This window comes from Alexandromys fortis, unplaced genomic scaffold, assembly GCF_014885135.2.
Source record: "Alexandromys fortis isolate MF-2015 unplaced genomic scaffold, M_Fortis_MF-2015_v1.1 scaffold_31, whole genome shotgun sequence".
Taxonomy (NCBI): Eukaryota; Metazoa; Chordata; class Mammalia; order Rodentia; family Cricetidae; genus Alexandromys; species Alexandromys fortis.
In genome coordinates, this window is record NW_026067974.1 from 8,082,709 (window position 1) to 8,104,930 (window position 22,222).

General features: G+C 47.7%; 1 protein-coding gene across 1 annotated transcript; it reads right to left on the reverse strand.

The window, feature by feature from the left end:
• Positions 1 to 7,415: 7,415 nt before the first annotated feature.
• Positions 7,416 to 11,005, reverse strand: LOC126510297 (calcium-binding and coiled-coil domain-containing protein 2). The gene is made up of 6 exons (XM_050156804.1): positions 10,835 to 11,005; positions 9,381 to 9,477; positions 9,136 to 9,269; positions 8,209 to 8,334; positions 7,849 to 7,974; positions 7,416 to 7,610 (listed from the first exon to the last, which is right to left on the reverse strand). Exons 1-6 carry the CDS (start codon positions 11,003 to 11,005, stop codon positions 7,416 to 7,418), a joined length of 849 nt encoding a protein of 282 aa, XP_050012761.1.
• Positions 11,006 to 22,222: the final 11,217 nt, after the last annotated feature.

Consider the following 22,222-nt stretch of genomic DNA (forward strand, 5'->3'; position numbering starts at 1 on the left):
CATCATGCATATATGTCTGCAGGCCAGAAGAGGGCGCCAGATCTCAATACAGATGGTTGAGAGCCACCATGTGGGTGCTGAAGACTGGAACTCAGGGCCTCTGGAACCTCTGAGCCATCTCTCCGGCCATCATCCACCTGGCTCGTGTAATTTAAATTACCTCATTTCTATTCATTTACATGTTGCCATGTTGACATTGATGTCCCCATCCAGCAGATCTTGTCCCTGTTTTTGGCTAGAGACCCCCTCTGCCTTTCTTCTTCCCAAAGCAGATAAATCAAAGGCAAATACGAAATAACTGGTTCAAGGCAAGGGCAATTCTCTCATGGCCAAGTTCACCTCTGGCCAGCCATCTGTACCTGCTCCCTCTGCAGCTCTGCCTGCACATCTGACTTCTGCTGATGGAGGCTGGTGCAGTGCTCCTTCAGCTCCTGGTTTTCACGGAGAAGCTCCGCAGTGCGATGCTCCATCTCTTCCACCTTTCCCTGCAAGAAAATCCAATAATGAAGTCTGTCTCTGCCAGGAGAGAAAGACAGACATCAAGCTGCTCTTCCAGAGAGGTCCTGAGTTCAATTCCCAGTAAGCACATGGTGGCTCTTTCTGATTACAAGCAATCTTCGATTACAATCAGGAGTGAAGCCAACAGAATTTAGCACCGGGTCAGACACCGCATTCTCATGTGCATGATCCCAAGTTCACCTCTGGCCAGCATCTGTACCTGCTCCCTCTGCAGCTCTGCCTGCACATCTGACTTCTGCTGATGGAGGCTGGTGCAGTTCTCCTTCAGCTCCTGGTTTTCACGGAGAAGCTCCGCAGTGCGCTGCTCCATCTCTTCCACCTTTTCCTGCAAGAAAGACCACAGCTCCTTCATCACAGCCCTTCCTTCCACAGGAGCTTCCCAGCAGTTGGGAATGTGAGCAGCTGAAGGACTGGCACTCCCGGGTAGCCCTGTTTTTTCTTTTTCTTTTAACCATTTTTCTTTTTCTTTTTACCATTTACTTTTTCTTTTAACCATTGTTCAATAAGGACATGCTCCAAAGCAACTGAGAAAGTCTCGAAAAACTAAAAAAAAAGACCTAAATAGGAATTCACCTAAGTCACTGGGCAACTGTATTAACTCATCTTAATATAGTTTGTGATTATTCAGGGATGGGCAGTCAGGAAACAAGGTCCAATGTCTGATTATATTCTGCAGTGAAGCCAATAGAAAACAGCACCAGGTCAGAAACCAAATCCTCATGTACACGATCCCAAGTCACAATGCACAATGCAGCACCGGGATAGGTTTAATAAAAACTAAATGGTCAATAGTCAGAGACTAGACAGGACTGGACGGAGAGCTGAGAGAATAAAAGACAGAGGAAGCAAGACATGCTGCAGGAGAGATTGCAGCCCTATGCCAACAGCCTGTGCCTACATGCAGGTAAACAGCATTTAAGTTGTAGAGACAGATGAGCCTATAGTTCAGGGTGAGTCTTCCTATTATTGATTCTGAGCTAGAGGCCAAAAGGAAGTCAGACTCCATGTGACCCCCCCCCCCAATGTAGAATGCAAGAAGACAGGGACTCTCCTGCCTGTCAGCACCACAGAGACTTTTCTCCTTGAAAACTGGGCCTATAGCTCAGGCGGGGTCCTAATTTCCTTTTTTGAAAGAGATTTACCATATATGCAATTTCTTGCCATCATGCATGTGCGCCTGCCAGCCAGAAGAGGGCGCAGATCCCTATAGATGGTTGGGAGCCACCATGTGACTGCTGGCCTCTGGAAGAGCAGCCTGTGCTCTTAACCTCTTGAGCCCTTTCTCCAGCCATCATCCACCTGGCTCATGTTGCCAAGACACTCCTGGCTTTGATGTCCCCCCAACCTCCAGCAGATCTTGTTCCTTCTGCTTTTGGCTGGTGACCCCCCTCTGCCTTTCTTCTTCCCAAAGCAGATAAAGGCAAATATGAAATAGGGCCAGGGCAATTCTCTCATGGCCAAGTTCACCTCTGGCCAGTATCTGTACCTGCTCCCTCTGCAGCTCTGCCTTTGCGTCTGACTTCTGCTGGCAGAGGCTGGCGCAGTGCTCCTTCAGCTCCTGGTTTTCTCGGAGAAGCTCCTCAGTCCGCTGCTCCATCTCTTCCACCTTTCCCTGCAAGAGAATCAAATAATGAAGTCTGCCTCTGCCAGGAGAGAAAGACAGACATCAAGCTGCTCTTCCAGAGAGGTCCTGAGTTCAATTCCCAATAAGCACATGGTGGCTCTTTCTCTCTGATTACAAGCAATCTTCGATTACAATCAGGAGTGAAGCCAACAGAATTTAGCACCGGGACAGACACCGCATTCTCATGTGCCTGATCCCAAGTTCACCTCTGGCCAGCATCTGTACCTGCTCCCTCTGCAGCTCTGCCTGCACATCTGTGTTCTGCTGATGGAGGCTGGCCCAGTTCTCCTTCAGCTCCTGGTTTTCACGGAGAAGCTCCGCAGTGCGCTGCTCCATCTCTTCCACCTTTTCCTGCAAGAAAGACCACAGCTCCTTCATCACATCCCTTCCTTCCACAGCAGCTTCCCAGCAGTTGGGAATGAGCAGCTGAGTTACTGGCACTCCCGGGTAGCCCTGTTTTTTCTTTAACCATTGTTCAAGAAAGCTATTTATTTTGCCCTATAGCAGGGCAGAATCTAAGTGGGTAGGAAAACTAAACTGAATGAAGGGAGAAAGAAGGTGGGCTCAGGCAAAAGATGCAGAAGATGCCAGAGCATTCCTTTCTCAGTAAGCCACAGACTTGTGGATGACAGACTGATAAAAATATATTTATGATGTAAGAGCAAAGTAGGAATACACCTAAATCACTGTGCAACTGTATTAACTCATCTTAATATAGTTTGTGATTATTCGGGGATGGGCAGTCAGGAAACAAGGCCCAATGTCTGATTATATTCTGCAGTGAAGCCAATAGAAAACAGCACCAGGTCAGACACCGCAGTCCTCATGTACAGGATCCCAAGTTCACCTCTGGCCAGCATTGTACCTGCTTCCTCTGCAGCTCTTCATCAGCATCTGAGTTTCGCTGACTGAGGCTGAAACAGCGCTCTATCAACTGCTGGTTTTCTTGGAGAAGCATCTCAGTATTCAACCCCATGTATTTCACCTTTTCCTGCAAGAGAAATCACAGCTTCTGTATTCCAACCCTTCCTTCCAGCAGGAGCTTCCCACCAGCTGGGAAGGTGAGCAGCTGAGTGACTGGCACTCACTGGTGCCAGAGCAGCTATCCAGTGAGTCAGAAGGCACGAAATTGACGTGTGTGCTAGAGCAATCACAGAACTAAGTCTGCCTGTGTCAGGAAAGAAAGAAACTCTAGGCCACGGGTAATATGGAAGAGCAAGGCAGGGCAGGTCTCTTAAGTTCCTAGACATCCGCTCTACAGAGAGTTCTACAGTAGATAGTGCTCTTACAGAGAGAAGTTGCATCTCAAAAAAGGGGCGGCAATACTAGTATAGAGACTATGTGACAAGGAAGGCTCAAGCAGAATGCATGGATCTGTATGGAAAGAGAAGACATCTCCAGGGTGGACTGTAGCTGGGTAGGCGTGGGAACAGGGGGGATCAGGTTAGGTGGGGTCAAGGGAGGGCGATAGAACTATAAGAGATAACTGGAATGAATGGGAAGACACATTTCAGGGTCAGCTAGACACCCCAGCTAAGACTCTGAGAGTGGATGCATAGCCTGACGGGGCTCTGTCCTGTGACCAGGTGAGAGTCAGTGTGGGGCTGGGAAACTGCTGTGGAATATCCTTCACACTGAGTCACAATGCAGCACCGGGATAGGTTTAATAAAAAACTAAGTGAGTCAATAGTGAGTCAGGGGCTAGACAGGACTACTGGACAGAGAGCTCTGAGAGAATAAAAGGGGACCTCTCCTACCAGACAGAGGAAGCAAGACATGCTGGAGGAGATTGCAGCCCTACGCCAACAGCCCTATGCCAACATGCAGATAAACAGCATTTAAGTTGTAGAGACTGAGAGATGAGCCTATAGTTCAGGCTGAGTCTTCCTGTTGAATGAGCTAGAGGCCAAAAGGAAGTCGGGCTCCATGTGACCTCCAATGTAGAATGCCAGAAGACAGGGAGGGACTCCCTTGCTTGCCCGTCAGCACCACAGAGACTTGAAAACTCTGTGCCTATAGCTCAGTTTCCTTTTTAGAAATTTACCCCATGTATGCAATTTCTTGCCATCATGCGTGTGCGCCTGCCAGCCAGAAGAGGGCGCAGGTATCACTACAGATGGTTGAGCCACCATGTGAGTGCTGGGGATTGGAACTGCCTCTGGAAGAGCAGCCACTGATCTTAAACCTCGAACCATTTCTCCAGCCATCATCCACCTGGCTCAAGTAATTTAAATTAACTCATTTCAATTCATCTACATGTTGCCAAGTCACTCCTGGCTTTGATGTCCCCCATTCCCCCAGATCTTGTTCCTTCTGTTTTTGGCTGGTGACCCCCTCTGCCTTTCTTCTTCCCAAAGCAGATAAAGGCAAAATGAAATAGGGCCAGGGCAATTCTCTCATGGCCAAGTTCACCTCTGGCCAGCATCTGTACCTGCTCCCTCTGCAGCTCTGCCTTTGCGTCTGACTTCTGCTGGCAGAGGCTGGCGCAGTGCTCCTTCAGCTCCTGGTTTTCACGGAGAAGCTCCTCAGTCCGCTGCTCCATCTCTTCCACCTTTCCCTGCAAGAGAATCAAATAATGAAGTCTGCCTCTGCCAGGAGAGAAAGACATCAAGCTGCTCTTCCAGAGAGGTCCTGAGTTCAATTCCCAGTAAGCACATGGTGGCTCTTTCTCTCTGATTACAAGCAATCTTCGGTTACAATCAGGAGTGAAGCCAACAGAATTTAGCACCTGGACAGACACTGCATCCTCATGTGCCTGATCCCAAGTTCACCTCTGGCCAGCATCTGTACCTGCTCCCTCTGCAGCTCTGCCTGCACATCTGTGTTCTGCTGATGGAGGCTGGCCCAGTTCTCCTTCAGCTCCTGGTTTTCACGGAGAAGCTCCGCAGTGCGCTGCTCCATCTCTTCCACGTTTCCCTGCAAGAAAGACCACAGCTCCTTCATCACATCCCTTCCTTCCACAGCAGCTTCCCAGCAGTTGGGAATGAGCAGCTGAGTTACTGGCACTCCCGGGTAGCCCTGTTTTTTCTTTAACCATTGTTCAAGAAAGCTATTTATTTTGCCCTATAGCAGGGCAGAATCTAAGTGGGTAGGAAAACTAAACTGAATGAAGGGAGAAAGAAGGTGGGCTCAGGCAAAAGATGCAGAAGATGCCAGAGCATTCCTTTCTCAGTAAGCCACAGACTTGTGGATGACAGACTGATAAAAATATATTTATGATGTAAGAGCAAAGTAGGAATACACCTAAATCACTGTGCAACTGTATTAACTCATCTTAATATAGTTTGTGATTATTCGGGGATGGGCAGTCAGGAAACAAGGCCCAATGTCTGATTATATTCTGCAGTGAAGCCAATAGAAAACAGCACCAGGTCAGACACCGCAGTCCTCATGTACAGGATCCCAAGTTCACCTCTGGCCAGCATTGTACCTGCTTCCTCTGCAGCTCTTCATCAGCATCTGAGTTTCGCTGACTGAGGCTGAAACAGCGCTCTATCAACTGCTGGTTTTCTTGGAGAAGCATCTCAGTGTTCAACCCCATGTATTTCACCTTTTCCTGCAAGAGAAATCACAGCTTCTGTATTCCAACCCTTCCTTCCAGCAGGAGGTTCCCACCAGCTGGGAAGGTGAGCAGCTGAGTGACTGGCAATCACTGGAGCCAGAGCAGCTATCCAGTGAGTCAGAAGGCACGAAATTGACTTGTCTGCTAGTGCAATCACAGAACTAAGTCTGCCTCCGTCAGGAAAGAAAGAAACAAACTCTAGGCCACAGGTAATATGGAAGAGCCAGGCAGGGCAGGTCTCTAAATTCGCAGACATCCACTCTACAGAGAGTTCTACAGTAGATAGTGCTCTTACAGAGAGAAGTTGCAGCTCAAAAAAAGGGGTGGCAATACCATGCCAAACACAGGAACAAGGAAGGCTCAAGCAGAATGCATAGATCTGTATGGAAAGGGAAGACAGATCTCCAGGGTGGACTGTAGCTGGATAAGGGTGGGAACAGGGGAGATCAGGTTAGGTGGGGTCAAGGAAGGGCTATAGAACTACATGAGATAACTGGAATGGGGAGACACATTTCAGGGTCAGCTAGACACCCCAGCTAAGACTATAGCGAGAGTGGATGCTTAGCCTGACCTGGCTCTGTCCTGTGACCAGGTGAGACTCACAGTGTGGGGCTGGGAAACTGCTGTGGAATATCCTTTACACTGCAGCACAGGGATAGGTTTAATAAAAAACTAAGTGAGTCAATAGTGAGTCAGGGGCTAGAAAGGACTACTGGAAGGAGAGCTCTGAGAGAATAAAAGACAGAGGGAGCAAGACACGCTGCAGCAGAGATCACAGCCCTATGCCAACAGCCTGTGCCAACATGCAGGTAAACAGCATTTAAGTTGTAGAGACAGATGAGCCTATAGTTCAGGGTGAGTCTTCCTATTATTGATTCTGAGCTAGAGGCCAAAAGGAAGTCAGACTCCATGTGACCCCCCCCAATGTAGAATGCAAGAAGACAGGGACTCTCCTGCCTGTCAGCACCAGAGACTTTTCTCCTTGAAAACTAGGCCTATAGCTCAGGCGGGGTCCTAATTTCCTTTTTTGAAAGAGATTTACCATATATGCAATTTCTTGCCATCATGCGTGTGCGCCTGCCAGCCAGAAGAGGGCTCAGATATCACTACAGATGGTTGAGAGCCACCATGTGGGTGTTGGGGATTGGAACTGCCTCTGGAAGAGCAGCCACTGATCTTAAACCTCGAGCCATTTCTCCAGCCATCATCCACCTGGCTCACGTAATTTAAATTAACTCATTTCAATTCATCTACATGTTGCCATGTGACTCCATTCCCCCAGCAGATCTTGTTCCTTCTGTTTTTGGCTGGTGACCCCCTCTGCCTTTCTTCTTCCCAAAGCAGATAAAATCAAAGGCAAATATGAAATAGGGCCAGGGCAATTCTCTCATGGCCAAGTTCACCTCTGGCCAGCATCTGTACCTGCTCCCTCTGCAGCTCTGCCTTCGCGTCTGACTTCTGCTGGCAGAGGCTGGCACAGTGCTCCTTCAGTTCCTCGTTTTCTCGGAGAAGCTCCGCAGTGCGCTGCTCCATCTCTTCCACCTTTCCCTGCAAGAAAATCCAATAATGAAGTCTGCCTCTGCCAGGAGAGAAAGACATCAAGCTGCTCTTCCAGAGAGGTCCTGAGTTCAATTCCCAGTAAGCACATGGTGGCTCTTTCTCTGATTACAAGCAATCTTCGATTACAATCAGGAGTGAAGCCAACAGAATTTAGCACTGGGTCAGACACTGCATCCTAATGTGCCTGATCCCAAGTTCACCTCTGGCCAGCATCTGTACCTGCTCCTTCTGCAGCTCTGCCTTTGCATCTGACTTCTGCTGGCAGAGGCTGGTGCAGTTCTCCTTCAGCTTCTGGTTTACTAGGAGAAGCTCCTTAGCGAGCTGCCCGATCTTTTCCACCTTTCCCTGCAAGAAAATCCAATAATGAAGTCTGTCTCTGCCAGGAGAGAAAGACAGACATCAAGCTGCTCTTCCAGAGAGGTCCTGAGTTCAATTCCCAGTAAGCACATGGTGGCTCTTTCTCTCTGATTACAAGCAAATCTTCGATTACAATCAGGAGTGAAGCCAACAGAATTTAGCACCGGGTAGGACACCACATTGTCAGGTACCTGATCCCAAGTTCACCTCTGTCCAGCATCTGTACCTGCTCCCTCCGCAGCTCTGCCTTCGCATCTGACTTCTGCTGGCAGAGGCTGGTGCAGTTCTCCTTCAGCTTCTGGTTTACTAGGAGAAGCTCCTTAGCGAGCTGCCCGATCTTTTCCACCTTATCCTGCAAGAGAATCAAATAATGAAGTCTGTCTCTGCCAGGAGAGAAAGACATCAAGCTGCTCTTCCAGAGAGATCCTGAGTTCATTTCCCCAGTAAGCACATGGTGGCTCTTTCTCTCTGATTATAAGCAATCTTCGATTACAATCAGGAGTGAAGCCAACAGAATTTAGCACCGGGTAGGACACCACATTGTCAGGTACCTGATCCCAAGTTCACCTCTGGCCAGCATCTGTACCTGCTTCCTCTGCAGCTTTGCCTGCACATCTGTGTTCTGCTGATGGAGGTTGGTGCAGTTCTCCTTCAGCTCCTGGTTTTCACGGAGAAGCTCCGCAGTGCGCTGCTCCATCTCTTCCACCTTATCCTGCAAGAAAGACCACAGCTCCTTTATCACAGCCCTTCCTTCCACAGCAGCTTCCCACCTGCTGGGAAGGTGAGCAGCTGAGTGACTGGCACTCCCTCAAGTGTCCTGTAGCATGCCAGCCAGAGAAGCTATGTGGTGGAAGAAGGTGCATTGGCGGGCCCGCCCTTGCAATCACAGAAATAGGTCTGCCTCTGCTAGGAGAGACCAAATAGAGCAAATTTTACGCCATAAGAAGTTATGAGGGAGGCCTGAGTTCGACACAATGTGTTCCAGGACAGGCGCCACAGCTACACTGAAAAAAACCCGTCTGGGGTTCAGGGGGAGTTATGAGGGACACTGGGACGGTTGCAAGTTACTCAAATGCTGAGGCTGAAAGTCGGCCCTGAATCTTTGTCTGCCTGAATCATAGTGTAGTTTTGTGGGGTTGGTTGTTGAGGTTGTGTTAAATTGAACAGTTCCTGAAATTACAGAAGGGAGAAAGAAATCACGCTTTGATTTTTAAAATTATTCTAAAGTCGGCCCGGCGGCAGGGGTGCAGCACATGGTAGTCAGAGGCAGACAGATAAGTGAGTTTAAAGCCAGCCTGGTCTACAAGCCCTAGTTCCAGGACAGGCACCAAAAACTAAAGAGAAACCCTGTCTCATAAAAATTATTCAAGTCATCCCTGAATAGATTACTGTAGGTCATGATTTTTCCCAAAAGCATCTATCTACTGTCAGTCCATAATGGCTATCGTCTCAAAGTCCACCCTCGCCTGGATCTCGTAGGCAACAGAAAGAAGCTTGAGGGGAGGTTACAAACCTGAGTGGTAACAATCAGCATGTCTTCCTCACTTTTTGAACAGAATTGGAAAGGGGTACTTGCTCCCTGAACCTTGCCATCTTCATCCACGTAGCAGAACTGGTAATTCTCACCATCCTTGGGCAGATAATAAGCTGAAAAAGGTTTGTGATTTTTAATACAAAATAAAGAGTTAAGCCTTTTAAAACAAATACCAAAACTGTCTTAGAGGCCTCAAGGGGTTAGCCTAGTATTTTTTTCCATACCTTTGAATAGTACCTCCTGCTGCGTGGTTAATTCCTCGGGACTGGGCATGGGAACCCACATGTATGTGTAGTAGTCCTTAATTGTCTCCCACCCCACCTGCAAGGAAAGAGGCTCTGATTCAGCACTGATGGAACTTGAAAGTCTTCTTTGGGCTAAGATTTCTTAAATAAAATGCACCTAAATTTCATTTTCTTATACTGAATTCATTTCATTATGACAGGAACCATGTTTCTTGACTCGTGGCTAATACAGTGGTTTTCAGCCTGAGTCTCCGTCCTTTTGGCAAGCCTCTAAGATGCTGTTTCATAACAGCAACAGAATAAATTGAAGCAGCATCGAAAATAAATTTAGGTAAACAAACACTCAAAATTCCAGTTAAGAAGGAAATAGAACTGTAACTTCTCAAATCTCATTACAAGCGCTTCAGATTTGATCCCTAAGTCACCAGCCAGATGTGGTAGCTTAGGTCCATCCTTCTGACACTGGAGTACTTAAAGCAAGAGGGTTGCTGAGGCCAGCCTGAGACTACAAGGTAAATTCCAGGCCAATGTCAAAGCAAACAGCCAAACTGTATTATCCAATGTTACACAGAGCAGGGAACCGGTAAGAATGTTTTGAGAAACCAGTCCTAATGATGACTGACCCACAATTACAACCACGTGGAACCTTAAGGATTGAAGTCAGCCTGAGCTACATACATAGCAAAACCTTGTGTGCGTATCTGTGCAAGCACGTGTGTGTTAATGTGTATAGATGCCCGCATATTGATTGTGGCCAGGCCCGCACTAGCTTCCTCAGTCTTTTCACCCCGTTTTGTTGTTTTGTGCAATACAGGGTCTCAAGCTCTCCCTGGCTGTCCTGGAATCTACTATGTAGATCAGGCTGTCTTGCCTCTGCCTCCCAAGTATTGGGTAGAGGGGCGTGGGCTATAATGCACTCCCCCTTGAACTTTTCTTGTTAGGAATATATGTCGTATATTTTGGGTATTCTATTCTATCACTGCCTTATTCTTCGAATTGGTCTCCCACTGACCCTGCAGCCAGGCAGGCCCCAAGATTAAGAATGAGGTCGTGCATGGCCATACGGACCTTTTCAAGTATATGGGGCTGAGACTTAAGGTCAGGCCCTGTGCATGCGCTCACTGAGCTATCTTCCCACTCCATCCACTTACCAATTTGGCTCAACGGGCTGGTCAGCTGGGATTACAGCTGCGTGCCACTTCCCTAGCTGAGATTAAAGGCAAGTACAGTGTACAACCAGCTCAATATTTTAGTTTATAGAGCACAAGATTTTCGCTTTGTTTGGGGCAGTTGCTAGTTCCTTAAGAGTCAAGACAAATAAATTGGTGTGGTGAGAAAGCTCTGGGAACTGTAGTTTAGAATTTCTGACTGGGCAGACACAGCCTATACACTAAGACTCCACTAGATCCCAACCCCTTGGGACGAACACTCACTTTAAAGATGCCAATCCAGTCACTGTGGCGAGGGTTGAACTGCCGGGTGAAGCTGTACCGGCAAGTTACATCTCCTCCAGGAACGTAGAAGTCCTCCACCCCGTTAAACAGGACCTGAGAGGAGCCGCCACATCCCGCCAAGACCGTCGCTATGAAGGAATCATCCATCATATTTTCAATGGTGGAGTCCTGTTAGGAGATATGGAATAGAGTACATGAGAACCTGCCTCCAGAAAGAAATTTAAAAATATATAAAATTATACAGTAGGGTAAGATTCAGAAAGGGTTTGGGGGAGACTTCCAGGCAAAATCCTGACAAGAACCGAAACAGCAGGCTGGCTTTCTGTTTCACTCCGCACTGTGCATCCCTACTCTCCTAGGCTATAAGCATTTTTAATATCTGCGCCACAGGCACCGCAGCCCACCCACAGCCCCATTCTTTGCTCCCTGCTGTCTCTTTCTCCTAATAGCCCCTCTACAGTAAACAGACTAAACCCAGAACACCTCTTTGGGGTACTAGAGAGATGCTCAGTGCTTAAACGCAATTCCCAGTACCCACATGGCAGCTCACAACTGCCTGAAACTCTCGGGGACCTGACACGTTCACACCAACAAACTAATGCACAGAAAATAAAGTTAAATTTGTTTGTTTTTCGAGACAGGGTTTTTCTGTAGCTTTGGAGCCTGCCCTGGAACTAGCTAGCTCTCGTAGACCAGGCTGGCCTCAAACTCAAGCTCACAAATATCAGCCTGCCTCAGGAATTAAAGGCGTGTGCCGCTAAGGTTAAAGTTTTAATAATAAAAAAGAACACCCGGCTGCCGGGCGGTGGTCGCGAACGCCTTTAATCCCAGCACTGGGGAGGCAGAGGCAGGCGGATCTCTGTGAGAGTTCAAGACCAGCCTGGTCTACAAGAGCTAGTTCCAGGACAGGCTCTAAAACCACAGAGAAACCCCGTCTTGAAAAAACCAAAAATAAATAAATAAATGAAAAAGAACACCCCTTGCTCTTGCAAGTGACTAGGCTCAATCCCAGACAGACAGGATGGCTCACAACCATCCATAACTCTAAGGGCTCTCAAGTCCTCTTGGACCTCCTCAGGCATACACAGACATGATGCACAGCATAGATCGGACCAAAATATTACAAAATTTTATTTATCTATGTGTGCCTGAGCATGTGTGCAAGAATGCAGGAACTAAGATTCCAGGCTGGTGTGAGAGGCCCGGTAACCCAAAAGTCCACAAGTTTTCCTTTGGAAAAATCAGCCTCGGCCTCCCTGGAGCCACTGTTGCTCACCCACGCTCCCCGGAACTAACTGAAGTGACAGCCGCCCACGGCCCCGTCTCAAAACCCAGAAGTCCGAATTTCGCAGAACCCGAGATTCTAGCCATTCCCCAACCCTTCAGGTACTCACCAGGTACAGCAGACAGCAGTCAGCAGCAGCAGCAGCTCAACAGCAATAGGAAGCCCTGAAGGCCTGCACGGGCTATATAAGGCGAGACAGCGGCTAGGCCCCGCCCACAGCGTTACAACAGTCACGGCCCCGCCCCAGTAGTGTCTAGGGTCGGGCTGGGAATTAATTGCTCTTTAATCTACTTTAAACCCGGCGGTGGTGCACGCCTGTAATCCCAGCACTCGGGAGGCAGAGGCGGGCGGCTCTCTGGGAGTTCAAGGCCAGCCTGGTCTACCGGAGCTAGTTCCGGGACAGACTCGAAAGCTACAGAGAAACCCTGTCTTGAAAACCAAAAAAAAAAATTTACTAAATTTACTCAAAGCTTGTATTTTTGAAAAATAAACATTCAGAGTTTATCTGACTTTTCTTGCCTCTACATAAAAATTACATACCTATAGATAGAGATTCGACTCCGTCGTTTCATCCTGCCTGACACACACACACACACACACACACATACACAAATCAGGCTTGGTAGTAGACACCTAACATTCCAGCATTTAGAAGGTCAGCTGTTGTTCAGGGTCAGATTTTCCACAAAACAAGTTTTGAGGCCTGCCTGGGCTATCGGTAACTTTGTCTTTAAAAAAAATTGTTTGATTAAAAAAAAAATTGTCTCACACCTGACCTTAAAGGGAATCTAAAATCTATGTATATAGAAATCTTCCTGGATCTCCTGTGACTTGATTCAAAAATTAAGTTTTTGTTTGCTTGTTTTTGTGTGTATGGGTGCTTTGCTTGCATATATTTATGGCCTCCACTTGTGTGCCTGGTGCCCCCCCCCCAGGAGGGGGGGTCAGAAGAGGACGCTGGGCCCTCTGGAACTGAAGTTATGGATGGTTGTGAGCTACCACATTGGTGCTGTGAACACACGGTCCCAAAGAGGACTTGTGGAGCAAGGGGGTAGAAAGGAGGCTGACAGGACCCGAGGGTGAACTGGGATGGCTGCCTGCCAGTTTATTGAAGAAAAGAACACACCTTTTGTAATCTATAGTTGCCCAGGGATTGGGGGTTGGGGGTTAGGAGAGGAAGAATGTGAGCTGGGGGTGTGGCTTGAGGTGGGGGGTGGGTGGGAGGGAACCACTGACCTTGTTAGGCTAATTGACACCAGTTAATGTTAATGCAAGGGTCAGGAGTTTCTCCAGAGATAAGAATGGTGGCCAGGTTTTTTTTTTTTTTTTTTTTTTTTTTTTTTTTTTTTTTTTTTTAGTATGGCTTAGTTTATCCAAATTGCTTAGGCTTAAGGGGGCAAAGATTAAGAAGCTAGACAAATATTGCTGTGAACTTGTGAAGACCTTAAGAAATCAGCCCTAGGCCGGGTGGTGATGGCACACGCCTTTAATCCCAGCACTCCGGAGGTAGAGGCAGGTGGATCCCAGTGAGTTTGGGGCCAGCCTGGTCTGCAAGAGCTAGTTCCAGGACAACAGGAACCAAAAAGCTAAGGAGAAACCTTGTCTCGAAAAATAAAAAAAATAGAATTCTAAATCTTGGGGCTGGAGAGGTGGCTCAGAGGTTAAGAGCACTGGCTGCTCTTCCAGAGGTCCTGAGTTCAATTCCCAGCAACCACATGGTGGCTCACAACCATCTGTACTGAGATCTGGCGCCCTGCTCTGGCGTGCGGGCATACATCAAGGCAGAATGTTGTATACATAATAAATAAATTAATTTTAAAAAATCATAAATCTTGATTATTAAATATCTTTTATTCATCAAGCATGTGTCACTTACCTACATTTTCTAGCAACTTGGTGTGTGTGGGAGGAGTCAGAGCACACTGGATGGTTCCCACAGTGTCAGAGATTTTTTTTTTCCAAAGAATTATTTTGCTTAAAGAGGCTGCCATCTTATACATTCTCATCCTTCAAAATGTGGGGGCCATGAAAGCTAAGTCTGGGCAGGTCATCCAAAGGGAGCTCTTAACTTCCAACCATCATCACCTGGGACTCTGGCCATCCATAGATTTAAATGGAGTCTGGAGTCTCAATAGTTTACCCTGAGATGATGCCTGGTACTGAAATTACCCGACCTCCACCCAAGAGCAGACCATTCAAAGGAAATCCCTGCATTCCAAGCACCATAGATAGAAACATCTGCCAGTATTTCACCAGGACACCCCTAGACAAATGTCAGCCAATCAGGGGTCCTGAACCTCAGAGACCCCTCACCCCCACCCCCCCACCTTTACTACTATAAAAACCCAATTCTAATTGAATTCGGGGCTCTCTGGATATCCCAATACGTTGGACATGCGGAGAGACCGAGTTTGCAAACTTGATTAAAATAAAGGCTCTTTGCTTTTACATATGGGACTCGGTCTTCTCTGTTGGCTTTTGTGGGGACCCCACGGATTTGGGCATAAGGAAAGTCCACACCAAATTTCCCAAAGGGAAAGGGTATAAAGAAACTGTTATGCCCATTTGCAGCCCCCCCCCCCAACACCAACAAGAACACTGAGTCCTGTGTGTAAAAGCAAAGAGCCTTTATTTATTCAAGTTCAAACTTGGACTCCCTATGTGCCCAATGCATTAACACAATCAGAGAACCTTGGGCTAAGTTGAGGTAGGGCTTTTATAATAACAGAGTTTGGGGTGAGGGATTTCTAAGGTTCAGGACCCCTCATTAGCTGACATTTTTCTAGGGGTGTCTTGGTGAAGGAGGATGGGTGTGCTGGGCCAAGAGACATCAGGTGATTAAATCTACAAATCTAGAAATTTCCCTTGGGTGGTCTGTTCCTGGGTGGTACCTGGGTGGTCTCAGTTTGTGGAATCAGGTATTGCTTTAGGGCAAACTTCTGAGCCTCAGGCCTCTTTTGAGCTTGTAGTGGCTGGGCCCAACAGAAACTCCCCAGAACACATAGGGAGAATCATTAAAAACGAAAGTGAAAAAGTGTTGGGAAATTGTGATCCAAAAAGTCGGAATACTGGAACTTTGTCAAGCAGCAATGGTCTCCATGAAGTTCATGCTACAACTCTTGAGCCCCTTTGTTAGGTTTTTGAGACAGGACCTCCTTTGGGCTAGCCTTATAATTGATATGTAGCCGAGGTTGGCCTTGTGCTCCAGACCCCCTCACGTCCTAAGACTAAAGCATACGCCATCACCCACGGAATTCTTCGCTCAGCCTGTGGCTTTTAAGTCCTCACTTGGCTTTCTGGTAGTCACGAATTGAGCAGCATCTGTGCCTCCTTCAGTCTTGACAAAAGTCTTCTTAACCTGTGACTCTATCTTAGTGTGGTCTTGGGCTCAAGGCAGTCCTCCTGCCTCAGCCTCCCAAGAGCAATATTACAGGCATGAACCACCAGGGTGGCTGCTACTCTTTTTTTTTTTTTTTTTAATTACCCACGAGATACTAAATGCATGCTGTCTATGGAAGGTTTAAAGTGTCCCTTCTCAAAGGCATTCCCACAGTTGAATCTGGGAACCAATGCTCTGTCATGTAACCAGGGCATTTAGGCTTCTGAAGCTATTTTAGATTCCAGACAGGCGGGAGAAGAATCCTGCCTTTTACAAACATCTAGTTTGCCCTCACGCTTGCTCTTTGAATGCCTTCTGTGAAGTCTGAGTTAGTCCGCAGGAGGATCGTTTGCTGTACAATCCTGGGAACTTGAATTCTATCCCGAAGCCCAAGTCGAGGCAAAAGGAAGAAAACCAACACCACAAAGTAGTTGAACCCTGTGTGTGCAGCGGTATGATGCAACCCCCTTCGTGACCATGCAGCCACATGGTAACAATAAACACATTTTAATGTTGGAAAAGAAAAATTGAGAAAATAAGGACTTTCTGCCCACAGTCAGGCAAATAGTTGCCAAATCTATTAAGATCAAGAAAAGTACAGGAGGGCCCAGCGGTGGGAGGGCCCATCCCAACACTAGGGAGGCAGAGGCAGGTGAATCCCTGTGAGTTCGAGGCCAGCCTGGTCTACAAGAGCTAGTTCCAGGGCAGCTAGGACTGTTACACAGGGAAACCTTGTCTCAAAAAGAAAGAAAGAAAGAAAGAAAGAAAGAAAGAGAGAGAGAGAGAGAGAGAGAGAGAGAGAGAGAAAGAAAGAAAAGGAAAATTACAGGAAAGTGTGTGGGGGGGATCCAGCTGTGGAGGGGGGAGGTACTAGTGGAATAGACAGGTGGCTCAGAGGTTAAGAGCATTGAATACGCCTCTTCTGGGAGGTCCTGAGTTCAATTCCCAGAAACCACATGATGGCTGGCAGTCATCTATGATGAGATATGGTAACTTCTGTCCTGCAGGCATACAGGCAGACAGAACACTGTATACATAATGAGAAATGCTGAGTACGGGGTCACACGGCTTTAATCCCAGCACTTGGGGGACAAAGGCAAGCTGAAGCTAGCCAGGAGTAAACCCTGTTTCCACACACACAGCTGCTGCTGGGCCTACGTGCACACACACACACACACACACACACACACACACACACACACAAAAGGAAGACTTGCCAGTCATGCCTGCAGTTTCAACACTAGGGAGACAGGCAGAGGCAGATCTTTGAAAGTTCGGGGTAACCTGAGCTACATAGTGAGTTCTGGGCTAGCCAGAGTTACTTAGAGAGACCTTGCCTGGAAAAAAAAAAAAAAAAAAAAAAACAAAAAAAACAAAGCACAGAGCTGGAGAGCTGGCTCAGCACTTGAGTACCTGCTCAAGTGCTTAGAATCTTGCATGGAATGTGGGTTTGATTCCCAGCACTCACACGATTGCTCACAAAACTGTAACTCCAGTTCCAGGGGTGTCCTTTTCTTAATTACTTGACACCCACTTTTGACCTCCTTGGTGTCCAGGTATGCATAGATAACATACCAAGTACTGCTTAGATAACATACATAGGCAAAACATTCAAACACAAAGAAACTAAAATAGGCTTGCCGGGCGTGGTGGCATGCTTCTGCAGAGGCGGGGGGGGGGGGGGGGGGGGGGGGGGGGGGGGGGGGGGGGGGGGGGGGGGGGGGGGGGGGGGGGGGGGGGGGGGGGGGGGGGGGGGGGGGGGGGGGGGGGGGGGGGGGCAAAGGTGGGCAAATCTCTGTGAGTTCAAGGCTAGCCTGGTCTCTGCAGGGAGTTCAGGGACAGCCAAAGACTCACGTACAAAGAAAGCTTATCTTGAAAAAAACCAAAATTAAGCCAGGCGGTGGTGGCTGGCACACGCCTTTAATCCCAGCACTTGGGAGGCGGAGGCAGGTGGATCTCTGTGAGTTCTAGGCCAGCCTGGTCTACAAGAGCTAGTTCCAGGACAGGCTCCAAAGCTACAGAGAAACCCTGTCTCGAAAAACTAAATTAAAAAAAAAGAAAAGAAAAGAAAAAGAAAAAAAAACAAAATTAAATTAAATTAAGTTAAATAATTGGTTTGAAGATTTGATTTGTGTTCTTTCTCTTTTGCCGTATCTTACGTGACTCTGCCTTGGAACCTGACTAGAGGCCGTGAGGTGGGGATAAAGAAAGGGCAGATGCACAGACCATGAACAGCAAAGCTGAGATCAGGTAGCTACACTCAGACAGAGTCCCACCAATACCAACCCAGAACCTCAGAGTGTTATGTTCGGCACGGAGGCAAGAGTTGGTCTACACAGGCGGAACCAGTGGGTGAGCAGCCTCAGTCTGTGAACATCTGGGAGGGGAAGCAGTAGTTGCTACACCCTGACCAATCTTTCTCACTTGGACCCCCAGGAAGCCTTTGTCACCCCTCTGAACCTGGCCAAGAGAAGGCTTTGCCACTCCCACGGGGCTGAGGCATCAGGGTCTTTGGTATAGCAATGCCCCGGTCAGCAATACACATTCACTCTGGATTTTACTTACTCAGCGATTCTTCCGCTCCCTACATTTAAAATACATATTTATAATGCATGATTGTGGGGGTGGCCATGGTACCCCATGTGCGCATGAGTACAGGTGCCCGTGGAGGCCAGAGGAGGCGTCAGATACCCTGGAGCTGGAGTAACAGGCAGTGGTAAGCCAACCGGCTGCAGGTGTTAGGAACTGAACCTGGGTCTTCTGCAAGAGCAATATGTGCCCTAAACTGCCCAGCCATTTCTGCAGTCCTTCACTTTCTTTTTCATGTATAAAAACTCTATGTGAAGCCAGGTGGTGATGGCGCACACCTTTAATCCCAGCACTTGGGAGGCAGAGGCAGGCGGATCTCTGTGAGTTTGAGGCCATCCTGGTCTACAAGAGCTAGTTCCAGGACAGGCACCAAAAACTACAGAGAAACTATCTCGAAAATCAAAAACAAACAAAAAACCAACTCTATGTGATAGTTCCAGCTGGAGCCTGGGTCCTCTGCACTAGCAGTACTGGGGTTCACATCATGCTTGGTGGTTTCCTAACAGGGAGACTTGGGAAACAGATTCTTTTTACACGGGTCAGTGGTCAGATACTTGTAGGTCTTGGAGATAGCATCAAAGGTGGCCTTGGTGAAGTTGCCCGGGGTGGCAGTGCAGTCTGGGCAGTGGTCTGTCACCTTGCATGGGACAGCATGGGACTTTTCACTCTTGTTCCCCTGATAGTCTCTCCACATAAAAACATTGGAAAGCTTTGGCAAGATGGCAGGCTCTGGGATGGCCAGTGGCTACCTCCTTAGAGGACTCAATGCCCAAACCAAGGTGACCATTTTAGTTCCCAGCAGTGACAAAAGACAAAACAAACAAACATTGAACCTGGTTCGTTTCTTCTCTACTGCCACGATTTTTCAAAACTTCGACCTTAAGGTATGCAACCCAGAAAAAAAATTCATGATCTCAGACTGTTTGATGGCAAGGAGAACAGAGATCCATCTCTCCCAGGGACTGGATCTGTTTGTCCTTGACAGGAGGCCCAGCTTGGTGTCATGGATGCCTTCACAAGGATGCCCCCCCCACCTCAGCCCAAAGCTGGGGTCCCCTGGTCACGGTGGCTCTCCAGCAGCACTAGGGTTACCTACTATTTCTATTTGGTGGTTTCCCTTTTTAAAATTATTTATTTATTTATTTGGTTTTTCGAGACAGGGTTTCTCTGTGGTTTTGGAGCCTGTCGTGGAACTAGCTCTAGACCAGGCTGGCCTTGAACTTACAGAGGTCTCCCTGCTTCTACCTCCGGAGTGCTGGGATTAAAGGTGCGTGTCACCACTGCCCAGCATATTTTCCCAAAGAGACCTTAGATAACTTTGTGGAACTGCTTCTTTGTTTTCCCTTTATTGTGGGTTCTGGGATTCAAAACCAGGTCATCAGGCCATCCTGCTAGCCCAGAGAAAATACATTTTTATGTATTTTAAATTAAAATAGACAGAGGTAAGTGTCCATTGTCTTGGCTAGTACAGATGACTGCCTCTGGGTGAACCAGATGTGGACAATTGGAAGAAGGAAGAGTAAGTGACCAGTGTGGGAGCATCCTTGCTAATATTAGTTGTTTGGTAGCAATTGCTGCCTTCTCTCTACCTTTAGTCCTGCCCAGCCAGGCCCTTCCCATCGGAAATGACTTGGGCTTTTTGGACTTTCAGTTCCTTGGGACAAGAGGGTGCCGAGGGACTTTTCTCCAACATTTAGATTCCTGTCTCTGGAATTACACAGGGTTCCCAGGGTGTAGATTGTTTCCGAGCCCGGGTTGAGGAAGATAGCACTGAATGAATGATCAGAGGAAGAAGAGTCTGCGGATTCCACTGAGATATCACTGGGGTTTTGCTTGCTTGCTTGCTTGCTTGGTTTGGTTTTCCAAGACAGGGTTTCTCTGTGTAGCCCTGGTTGTCCTGGAACCCTCTTGGTAGACCAGGCTGGCCTCGAACTCACAGAGATTCACTTGCCTTTGCCTCTGAGTGCTGGGACTGCAGGCACATGCCACCACGCCCAGCTGTTATCACTGGTTTCTAATATACATGCTATTTTATAAACTGCTAGCTTAAACACTTGGGCTAAGCAAAAATTTCATTAAATAAACCTGAGACGTTATGGGTCATGCCAGTTACCCCAGGACACAGAAGTTTGAGGGAGGAGGATAAAAAGCACAGGGTAACCCTCAGCTACATAGCAAGTTTGAGGCCAGCCTGGGCTATATGAAATCCTACATCCTCCAAAAAAAAAAAAAAAAAAAAAAAAAAGAAAGAAAGAAAGAAAGAAAGAAAGAAAGAAAGAAATCCTACATCCTGCCTTACTCCATCACCCGTAAGTATTATTGAGAAATGGATGCTCAAAGCACTTTGACAAAAATATAACAAGGCAGCTTCACAGAGGTGTTTTAGCCCATGTAGTAGACGGTTGTATGTGTCCCCTGGCACACAGAAGGGCTCATGGACTATCTCTGGCCTGGGGATATGATCAGTGATCTGTTGTGGCCGCACCACGGGACCCCCAAACAAGACCACCACAGAGTCAGTATTCAAGGCAAACATACTGGGGTTTATTGATTACAAGCTGGATTGACCTCAATCCAACACACCACCACAGAGGGTGGGGGAGATCAGCCCCGAGGCTTCAGGATAAGGAGACTGATTTTAAAAGGAAAACCGGCAAGGTGGGGTAGTATCAGCCTTGGCGCGTTTTGGGATTGGGTAAAAGTATACATTTTTTGAATTCATTGATGGGGGTATAAGGGAATTTCAAAACAGTAGTCATCAAAATAACAAATAAATAAAAGCACAAGAAAAACAGTAGTCACTTTGATCAGGGCAGGAACAGTTCCTTGGGAATGTTTATGACTTTGCTGGGCTGAATTCACCGACCCCACCCCTTCCCCCAGTTAGGTCCTGTCTAAAATGGAGTTCTTTTTCAAAATGGAGTTTGTTCTGCTCCTTCAGTACAGTGGTTTCCTAGCATTCCTGAGGCTTTGGGTTCTATCCCCAGGGCTAGGGGAAGAAAGGGGATGCTGGGCTTGTAGCTCATGCTTATAACAGCAGCACTTGGAGGCCTAGGACTACCCTCAGTGTGAGGCCATCATGGACGAGACAACTGTAAGACTTTAAGACAATCCTGAAGCCATTTTTGACAATTCTGAATCCTCTCAGCCTCTGTGCCATAGTGCTTCCCCTCCTCCCCTGGGAACCAAGGACCTAACAGCTACACTCGCATATACTCAGTTCCTGAACAATTACCCATATACATATGTTTTGATTCAGTCGCCTGGGAAACGGGGTCAAAATGACCTCTTACCTCATCTGATCTGGCAACAGCTCTCCAGTCAATTATTGGTAATAGCCCTTTCAAATAAGCCAATCAGAATAGTCAAAGAACAACCCCCCCTTGCTTCTGTGGCCCCTTTAAAAGTAGACTGTACCAGCTATTCGAGGTCTCTCGGCTTCTCGAATGCTGAGGGACCCTGTCATGACAGAATTAATAAAATCCTCATGCTTTTGCATCGGCTGTGGTGTATGAGGTGGTCTCTGGGGACGACTCCTCCTCGGTGTTTGGACTCTACAGTCCAACACAGCAAGGCCCTGTCTCAGGAAAGCCAAAGAAAAAATAAAGGAATCTGCCAACGATCTCCCTTGTGGTGCAGGTGCTTTTATAGAACACGTTTCTTGGTTTCAGGGAGACTTCCACACCAAGGAAGGATGCCTGAAAAGCAGCCATGAAGAGCTCTTTCCCTGGAAGGTATAAGGGAGGAAGACAAGAAGATGAAGGCTGGGAGCTCATGGTGCAGACCCATTCCAGGGCCTCTGTCTTTCAGCCCCCAGACACGGTGAAACTCGGGAACTGAGGAGAGACCGCAGTTTCTGTTTCTACTTCTCTGCATTCTAAGTGAGAACGAGCAGAAGAGTGGGCTCTAGGGGGGCTAAGGCCGTCGATGGTCATCTCACTTTCTAGGCCTTCTCTTCCTCATCATAAAATAAGTTCGAGGGTAGGGGATGTATCTTTAAGAACTCATGCCGGGCTGGGTGGTGGTGGCACAAACCTTTAATCCCAGCACTCAGGAAGCAGAGGCAGGTGGATCTCTGTGAGTTCCAGGCCAGCCTAGTCTTCAAGAGTTAGTT